This window comes from Enhydra lutris, unplaced genomic scaffold, assembly GCF_002288905.1.
Source record: "Enhydra lutris kenyoni isolate GAN:26980312 unplaced genomic scaffold, ASM228890v2 scaffoldscaffold37, whole genome shotgun sequence".
Lineage (NCBI taxonomy): Eukaryota > Metazoa > Chordata > Mammalia > Carnivora > Mustelidae > Enhydra > Enhydra lutris.
In genome coordinates, this window is record NW_019154121.1 from 29,902,887 (window position 1) to 29,912,656 (window position 9,770).

A 9,770-nucleotide genomic window follows, 5' to 3' on the forward strand; every position below is an offset into this window, starting at 1 on the left:
ATTAAATGCTTTACCCCCAACTCTGTACCAAAATCCAGAAAGGTAATTTGTTTTATGCCCTCCTCCACCTCCCCTATAGAAAGAACCAGGAAGAACCAGGTTTCTTGTGATGTCAAACAACAGATTTTCCCAAAAAATGTCATACATGAGACGACACGGTATAAATGAGAGATGCAGACTTTCTTTCCACGAAGAAACATAAAGATATGAACGTAGATGTTGACCTGTGCGCGCGGCTCTCCTCCTCATCACCTGATGGGCCTGGCACCCTAGAGTTCGGTCTGCTTAGCAGCGGTTTTGCAGAGATCTGGGGGGAGAAAAAGTTACACAACATCACTCTCACATTTAATCACAGCGCGTGAGTCACTAACTTTCTGCAAAACCCCACATTTTTACGGAAGCATATTTTAAAACCTTTTTTTATCGTGGAAATTTTCAAATACACACACAAGCAGAAAAAAGGGTATAGTCTACTCCCTCGGACCCCAAACCTGGCTTCGACACCTGTCAAAGCTGTGCTACTCTAGTCCCATCTTCCAGCCTTTTTTTCCTGGAATATTTAAAAACCCAAGCCCAGGGATCATACCACTTTGCCCATGGCCTTGGGAGTATTTAAGGAATGCTTAAATTGGGGCACAGCACGCCTGGCGTTTATCCCAAGGAGCAGAGAGGCAAGGAGATGCTCTATCACACACTCCTTTTCCAACTCGGAAGCAATTCATGCCAATTCTCTTTAAAAAGACTACGGATTATTTTAACTACATCGTTTATTTAAAACAGGAATATACCGGCCTTTGAAAGTAATCGTTTGGCATATTATCATTCAATACTATCACTGGGAAGGCTGCACAGAAAGGTAAAAATGCTTTTCCTTTAAATGCAGGCTAAACATTTCAAGATACTTGGTGCCTTATTTCCTGTGTTGCCTTCAAATGATCATGTGACAGATTCGTCAGTCTAACAGTTTAAATGTTAAGATTTACTATGAAAGCAGAAGTGACGTGTGTCCAGAAGACATTTCTGTCTTTGCATCGACACCCTCACACTCTAGCTAATGACGACCCCACAAACCGCAGACTACCCACTCACCCATGATCTAGAGTGTTATGTTCTCTACCATCGGTGGAATATAGCTACACTTTTTATCATGACCCGATTATCTTATTAAGATTTTAAAACGTCATCTCGACTTCAGGACGTTAAAATGACAATCTGGCAAAGCCTGGGTCACGGGCCACAAAATATTCCATCAGGAAAACCTAATGAGCTCTCTTTTCTTCTTCTTCTTTTTTAAGTTTTTGTCTAGGGGGAAAAAACCCCCAAGATTACGATGGGGTAGCCCTCTTATTCTGTCTTACACCCCAAGAACGGGATGTATTTGGTGAACTTTTGTTTTATGCAGTGATTAAAGCGGCGGGGGTATCCACAGCCCCATCCACAGTCACATCATCTTTCACTGAGGTTTTCTTTACTGATTCAAAAGGTGGAACATAATGTTTGTGAAAATCCCACTGATGCGTTATTTTAAAATCCAAACGGTCATCTTGAATGTAACAGATGTTTTCTCCATCCTCCCCCGTTTGTCTGTTTGTGGATGGGGGTGCACCGTCAGTCCTGATACTCAACTTAAGGAGTCCAGTGTTGAGTAAGTGGACGGCAGGGATCTCTCATGAGACACGCACACACCAAATCACCACAATGCACTCTTCCAACACCTTACAATTTCATGTCAATTATACCTCACGAAAGCTGAGGTTTAAAGTCTGTGAGTGTGCCCTCATCTGCGACTACGTAATTATTGAAAAATTAAAGTGAAATGACCCACGTGAAAGAGAAAAAAGCAAAATTCATATATAGACGCATATAAGAAACGCACGTGCACACGCACACACACACATGCATAAAGTAGAAAAAGGGACCAACTTTCCAATTAAACCTCTAGTTCTAGAAGCATCTGTTTAAGAGAAGTTATCTCCTTAAAAACAGTCTGTAGACATTTTCGCAGACCTCAGTGGAGTGTCTTGGACACCGCAGACTCTGGGTAGCATGTTACTGGTTAAGGCACGTTCAGAGCCTCTAGTACACACACACACACACACACACACACACACACACGGCCATGTCTTCCAAACATCTTTAAAACGCGGAGATCCATCACAGTAAAGTTGCGGGACAACAGAACAAGGTAAAGTGTTACCTCGAGAAGCAGAGCACAGACGCCGAACTCACACAGGACACCTGCTACCCCGTACAAACGTTCCGTGGGAGAGCACCCCAGTTCTTCTACCACGGGAGCGTCTCACCTTCTACACGGGCGTCTGAAACCGTCCCAATACGTCAAAACACACCGCTTCTTTGTTGTCGGGGTGATCACATGCCATTTTTCTTACTGAGGTATTGCTTTAGCCTTTTCTGGCAATAATTTTTAAGTTTGAAAAACGTGCATCTTGCTATGGGTTGTTAACTTACTTCGACAGTAGCGGACTCGGGGGTGTGGGGGGGCGAGTCTAGCCTCTTTTCAGGATTAACCTACCCGCAGTTTTTAACTGATATCCGTAATATCCATAAATGGGTTTCACAGAGAAACCCAGGCGGGAGACCACAGCACTGCGGTGCAGTCAGAGACGGTCACCTCTGGGGTGGCTCACTGGCCTTCTCGGGAGTCCCGCGGCCCTCATGTTTCTGTTTAGAGTGTAAGGACTTCACCAGTTTTCAAACAATCAAACCTATTGAGAATTAGTTATCTAATGTTTTATGTTACATCAGCAGCCGTGCGTGTATCTTAGTTTCCCCTTATGCTCATGTTTTCTCGGGGTTCACGTTTATTTTTCTAATTATAAATACGCAAAAGGAGTGAAAAGACGTTACTGAACTCAAGTCAAACTGCTGCATTTAGGAACAGAGCCTTTCCCCAGGATCTGATTTTGTGGGTCAAGGGCTGCTGTGAAGACTTGGAGGAACTTTCTCAGGCCCGCCTGTAAGGTCTGAACAGGTGTTTACAGGGCAAATTTGTTGCATTTGCCACAGACGGTTATGATGAGTCCGAACCCTTTGTGAGGAAAAAACCAGGAAAACAGACATTTTCTGGCTTGGTCATTGCATTTTTGCTTGTATATTCAAGCATATGTACATCTCCAAACTGTTTGAAAAACTTTGAAAATACTATCTTTGGGAAATCACGGCTATGCCCTTATTGATGTGAATTTCACAACATTGCAACATTACGTAACTGAACTCCACCAGCCAGCTCTCCCCCACCCGGACAACCCTAGTCCCGGACAACCCTAACTGTGTCATGCCGTGTACTCTTCTTCAAACTCCCAACCAAACTGGATCTTATTATTATTTTTCAAACTGGATTTTAAGCAGAAAACAACCCTATTATCTACTCAGAGTAAGAAAACTTTTCCCTGTTAATGTGGATTTATAACTTTCTTCTTTAATAACTTTTGATGACATGAATATTTACCTACAAATGTGCAGTAAACATTACTTTAAGGATTTTGGCACTAAATTCGATACTGCGGATGCAGGTGCATTATACTCTATTATAAGCAATTGCTAAATATCTCAAGATTCTGCAATGGCATAAAAGTACTTCCAGGACTTTAAATCACTGTCTTTATATGCATGGTTCATTTTCTCCAAGATCTCTGAAAAGGCTGCCCAACTTGGCTACATTCTGGTAAGTGTTTTAAATAAGCATCATAGTGATACTCCCCTAGAAGGTTCACAGGCCACCAAACAGGTGGAAAGGCCAAAGGTAGTAACATAGTTTCAACTTCGTATGAATCAAGTTCTGTTAATTTATCTAGCTTCTGAGTGTGTGTGTGTGTGTGTGTGTGTGTGTGTGTGTGTGTGACTATAACTCAAGTATTCTTTTCTACCCTCTGCCAGAAAGAAAAATATTTTAAGAACAAGTGGATTTCTGGGAAATTAACTTGAAAAACAAATATCCAGCTACCCTCACCGATCAACAAACAAACAAACAAACAAACAAAAACCTTTTCAAAATCTCGCACTAAATAAAGATCCCACCTTCTGTCTGTAGGCAAGTCCTAAAGAGATTCTCCTTCCTGATGCAGGATGGAGAAGCCCAGCTTTCTCCGAGTTTGGAAAGAGAAAGTGCTTTGGATCCGTGCAATTCTGATGAACACGTGGTCCTTAACATCTGAGAGTCTAGCCTGAGCCCCTTAGACTTTGCTGACAAAGCAGAGGCGAGAAGTGTCAAGGAGGGGGCCGGAGCCCCCGGAGCCCTGGGGTTTTGTTGGTTTGTTCTCTCACACTCGGTGTCCTTCTGATTCAGGGGCGAGCCCTCGGTGGCAGAGAGAAAGCAAAGCGCCGTTTGAAAAAACATGGTGCGGCGCAGGGGGAGGGGGTGGGCGCGCGAGGACACATGTTACATCAGACACAGTACCTGCCTTTCCACTGCACAGCTTGTCAGCGAGGTGATGTGCCTCCTGGGCGATAAGGGAGAGTATCTCGTCTTCGTGCTCCTCTAGTATGGCCTCGCACTGCGGAAACGGAATCACAGCACAGGTGGAGAGACACGCACGGGGCGTCTCGTTAGAAGCACTTACCAACATTTTCTTAGCTGAAAATAGAAAATCGGGTTGCCAAGGTGGCCCGTTGTTATTAGCCCCTTTGGTTTAAGACATCACGGCATTGGCTCGACCCCCTCTCCCCAGAATGTTAATAGCATCATTTTCCTGGGACTTAACCGACTGATTAGTGGTGTTGAAAGACGAGGGTAAGGGAGGAAACTAGTTCTTTGTATCTGTTCCTCTCCCTTAAACTGGAATGGGAGGACTAGGAAGAAATGGGTCTCCTAGGTGGGGCCGAAAAGTCTTAGCTTTGTTTTTGTTTGTTTTAGAACCCTTTAAAGAACACAGCTCCTTGGAAATGGTTAAACCCGGTTCCCTCAGATTTAACAGAACAATCCACGTTGTGGTTTTAAAACAGAGTCTGAAGTGTGGAAACAGTCGCTGAAAGCGATCAAAACAAACCCGGCCTCAATCCCACTGTGGGTGACATGCTTGACAGTTACTCGGGGAAGTTTCTTTTCCTACCATTTAGAGATCCATTCATAATTTCACTCTGCTTCTACCTCCAAATCTAACTTTTCAGAGAAGAGGGGGCCCAAATTTGCCCAGACATTAAAAAAAAAAAATCTTCAATTCTAAGTGAAGTGTGTGTCTGTGTTAGAGACCCACAGGGCTAAAGTTTCAGGAATTAGGAAGCTGCAGAAGGGCATTCACTCGAGACTTGCAAATCATTTTCCAAGTTCATTAAGCAAGACTTTAAAATTTTTCAATGGCCTTTAAAAATATTTAAATTCCACTACAATGTGTTGATTTAAAACCTGTGAAATGCAAGCACACTCACCCATTGCAATTTCTCTTCCACAGTACTTTTAACCTGGAATTATTGCCTCTACTTTTTAATTAAAATGAAATCTTCAAAAGTCAGCTAAAGCCCTTATTTCAGGGTTTCAGCATGCCTGACATTTTGGCCAATGTGTGAACTTAATACATTTTTTAAACAGGCTTTCCCATCAGTTTGTCTGATTCAACAGCATTAAGTAAAGTGAAATATATTGGAATATATTTTGCCTGGCACATTCTAGCAACCCAGAGGCCAGCCTTCATCTAAAATAAACACTGTACTGGACGGAAGTTTGGCATTAAGCCAGCTATCATACCTAAGCCTTTGTTTAACTTAGTTTGTGCTAAAATACTTGAATTAACTCAGGAAAGAAATTCTCTCTCTTCTGTGAAGCCTGAAAGTGGGTGTGTGTGTGTGGGTGGGTGGAGAACAAATGATGTATGTCACTCTTCCTCTACCATTTGGCTGTAAATATTTGAAAGCGACACTCATTTTAATTTGGATTTTAACCTAGGAGCCACGACCCCTGATTCTTTCTGTGGGAACCTGGAAGAGATCCCTCCCCGAGCCCCACGGCACAGAAACACACAGACTGTGTCTCAAAGTCCCTGGGAGCTGCCACAGCACTTTCTGGAAAATGTCTCCTGTCTCCAGAGCCCCCGTTAGGTGTCTCACATTCCTCAATGCCCGGTCAACACTGAAAAGGCAGGACCACAAAGCAAACATAACATTCGAATGCTCAGTGTCTCCAAACTCACCAACCCAAGCAAATAGCGAAAAAGAGAAACCAGAGAGTGTTCGTGGCGCCCAGGGTTCACCTGCCCGGGAAGAGACCTACCGCGAATTTCAAAGGTCTGTAAGCATCAGAATAGAAATAGAATTTTTTAAATTCTTTGTATATTTTGTCTCCTTTCCTTGGGGCAAATCTCTTAAACGCCTTCTCCTTGGTCACGGGGTCTTCTTCCAGCTTGTACTCGTTCATCCGCTCGCACACGCCATCCAACAGGTCGGCCAGGAAAGCCTCCGAGCGGGCCAGGGGGACCTACGAAGACAACACGGGCAGGGAAGCGGTCTTGTGCGCTCGGGGCGCGAGAGGGCTCGCGGGGAAGCTCATGGAGACATTCGCCACCCCCCGTGAAGGCCGACCTGCGTCCCCCTCGCAGCAGAACGTGCGCGCAGCTGTCCTCCTTACAGAATTTACCAAGTGAGCTTAAATGGTGCTTTTGAAAAAGGGCGGGTGTTTGCGAGTGGGCAGGCAAAACCCTATATTGAAACTATAAAGTCCACTTGTGCGGGTCATCCTCCTGAAAAGTCCGCGAGCGCGCACACGAAGGCACCGAGTACAGAAAATGGCTGTGATTATGGACTTGCAGGAGAGAGGGAGAGGGAGAGAGAGGGAGGAAGAGAGAGAGAGAGACGCGGAACCTGGAGAGGACGAGAGGGGCCTGGGAGGGATGGAGACGCGGCGAGGCAGCGCGCTTCCCGCATCCCGGACCAGCCCGGCGGAGCCCAGAGGTGCGCCCCGGGGCGCGGGTGCCCGGCCGCCGCGCTGACGCCCGCGGGCGCGGGGGGAGAGGGGCGGGCAGGGCGGCCCCCGGCGCGGCCGCGGGCTCTGGGGACAGCTGGTGCCCGTCTCCGCGCGCCCCGCTCCCTCCGGAATCCGGCGAGGATTCAGAGGACCCCGTGGCCACCACCTCCGCCCCGCGCGGGGGTCAAAGAGAGCCCCGCGCCCTTGGAAACCGAGACAAAAACTCGGGGCCCGTCTAGACAGGTCAAGGTGCAGGATGCGGCGTCCCCGCGGCTCCTTCCGGAAGGGGGCGGGGACCCGCCAAGGGCGCCGCGGACGCGCCGCGGCCCGGCCTCTGCGGGCTTTCTCCCTCGCCACCCTCTGCTGATCAAAGTAGGAAGTTTGCATGACAACCGTGCTGAAAGGGGCTGAATCGCAAATGAACTCGGTTTCGGCGATGTTGATCCATCCAGACTCCATTGTCCCCTTTCAGACGCAGTGTGAACCCTTCCGGTGCCGGCGACCGCGCGGCTTTGAGGCGCGCGCTCGGGGCGCACAAAGGGTCCCCGCGCCTCCCGCCATCTGGCCGCGGGTTCCCGGGCGAGCGCAGCCCGGCGCGGTGGCCCTGCCCGCCCGCGCCTTCGGACCGCCGCTCCCGGGGGAGGCCGCTCCGGGGCCCCCGCCGTCAGCCCCCGCTCGGGGGAGGAGTGGACTCCGTGAAAAACAGAACCGTGGACGGGGAAAAGCCAAAAAAAACACCCCCCTGGTTCACTTCCCGCTGCCCCCACCGTGTGCGCGGTAACGCTGTCCCCGCCAGTCCCCCCAAACTGGGTTGGACGTCCAGTCTTTCTAGGCCCACGCGCTCGTTTTTCTCAGTTAAATCGTTTATTAAACTCGAATATACCAACACGCGTGTCCTTGCTTGTTCACTAAAACATCAGTTTTTAAAAACTCCGGAGCGTGTGTGTGTTTAATGTCTCAGTCAAAGGACCCTAAAGAAAGCGGCCTCAAGCGCGTTCCGAATACAAATTGCCTTTTACTTCCACTTTTAATGCTGCCCATCGAGCACTGTAAATTGTTTAAAAAAAAAAAAAAGTAATAGGTGGGTAAACAGGCAAACCGAAAACCCGTTTTATGAACTTACAGGAGCTACGGATTAAATTTGTATTGGGTCTGCAAGTTATAAAACACTGAGATAAATTCTTAATTACAGTTAATCAAGCAGATCATTAGCAGAATGATGAGGGCTTTTTCCTGCCAGGCCCCGGTCTTCTGCTGTGCTGCTATGTTTGAAATACTTCATGCCACTTTCTCCTTGTCAGCAAAGCAGCATTTTACTTTCTGGGGATGAGTGCACCCTTTCACCTAAAAAAATCTAGCTGTAACGGAGAAGTCCACTCTGGATCCTCTCTCCACCCACTCTGTCCCCTGTCGTCCCCAGTCGGAAAAGAAATAGGGTGGGAGTGGTAATCTTAGGAGGGCAGGGGTCTGAGCCCGGAAGAGCTTGGGGAAGCCTCATTGCCGTCCTCATACATCCCAGTATTTTCACATTGACCTGAGACCACTCTCGAAAATGTGTTGTTGTTGTTTTAAATTGCCCTAAGGTCCTGGGCCGTGTGCAGAAATCGTCCAGCATCTCGGATGTGAGCAGGGCAGAGGTTAATGGGCATAAAACCTCCACAACTTATTTTGAGAGGGTTTCTGTTCGTTTCCGGGGTTAAGACTTTTTAAAAACAGTCCCCACGTGAAAACTTGCCACAAAACGGATTTTTTTTTCAGTTTTGGGAGTGTAAATTTCCACGTTCAAATATACGAGTGTGGTGCCTATTTTAACACAGATATGTTCGCAGCAAGAGATCAACACGTGAATTGTTGTTGTTTTGTGAGTCTGAAGGCGAACGGGCTTTTCAACATGTTGTTCGCTGGCCCTTCGGAGTAAGCATTCTTGAAGAGTAGAAAATACTGGCCAGCACATAGCTCAGAAATGCTTCATTACAATCTCCACTAAAAACAAGAAAGGAAAAACACCAACAGGAGATTACTGGAGGCTATTTCAGAAGACTTAAAAAAACAGATTTTAAAATCTCAATCAAAGCACCCAATTTTATGAGAAAATGCTAAAGAAAAAGATGCTTTCCGCGTTTGCTAAAACACCAGGATTGGAGTTTGAAATGAGTCCACTTCGCTGAACTGCCTTCGGGAAATTTAACGACTGTTCATAGAATAATTGGGCCTTTTTCTCGCCTCGAAGTGTTTTGATTATAAGAGGGCAGTAAGTATTGAGACAAGTGGAATAAAACGAAGTCTTTCTTTCTGTACGATGAAGGTTTTGAATAGTCCTTGTCAATAACGCAACTGCTATTGTAATCTTAGGGGAGGGCTGTCTCCACCCCGCAAGGACGGTCTCGGAGATACTAGCCTCATTACAATATGAATGGCGACGGCCGCCATCATTGTACGCGGAGAAAACCCGATTCTCTGGCAGTTTTCTTATCACTCTGACTTTTCCAACAGGGGCTCGTTGCTGTGAGTTATGCATACAGAAGCGATCCGTTATGACTTCATTGTGTGTGAAGTAGATCCTAACTTTTGCTCTTCTGAAACCTGCCTACAACTCCGAATCCCACTTAGTGGATGTCGTGTCTGTTTCTGTTTTCTCTCAGGCTTCTTCTGACCCTGGGCTTGCTCTGAGGGCAATGAAACTGGGGTGGAAGGAGGTACCCGTGCTTGAGAGCAGGGGGGGAAAGTAGCTGGAGGTTTTGGCTTTGGGTTCTGTAGGAAACTGGAGAGAGGGGTCTGTGTACACACCTTCCTGACGGTGAGTTGCACAGTGCCTCCCCTGTGCGTTCATTACTGTGCCTCCGCTTGTCTTGTAGTG

The 9,770-nt window shown here is 46.9% G+C and overlaps 1 protein-coding gene across 1 annotated transcript; it reads right to left on the minus strand.

The window, feature by feature from the left end:
- Window positions 1-269: 269 nt before the first annotated feature.
- On the minus strand, window positions 270-6,367 carry LOC111154337 (canopy FGF signaling regulator 1). The gene is made up of 3 exons (XM_022513885.1): window positions 6,224-6,367; window positions 4,418-4,514; window positions 270-307 (listed from the first exon to the last, which is right to left on the minus strand). The coding sequence occupies exons 1-3, from the start codon at window positions 6,365-6,367 to the stop codon at window positions 270-272; spliced, it is 279 nt and encodes a 92-aa protein (XP_022369593.1).
- Window positions 6,368-9,770: the final 3,403 nt, after the last annotated feature.

Excerpts from the sequence above, each read along its gene's own strand:
- LOC111154337 (XM_022513885.1), bottom strand. The coding sequence starts at position 6,367 with ATGAACGAGTACAAGCTGGAAGAAGACCCCGTGACCAAGGAGAAGGCG. Across the intron at positions 4,515-6,223 it reads ACAGACCTTTGAAATTCGCG|TGCGAGGCCATACTAGAGGA; the intron begins GTAGGTCTCTTC and ends CCGTTTCCGCAG. Across the intron at positions 308-4,417 it reads GCTGTGCAGTGGAAAGGCAG|ATCTCTGCAAAACCGCTGCT; the intron begins GTACTGTGTCTG and ends TTCTCCCCCCAG.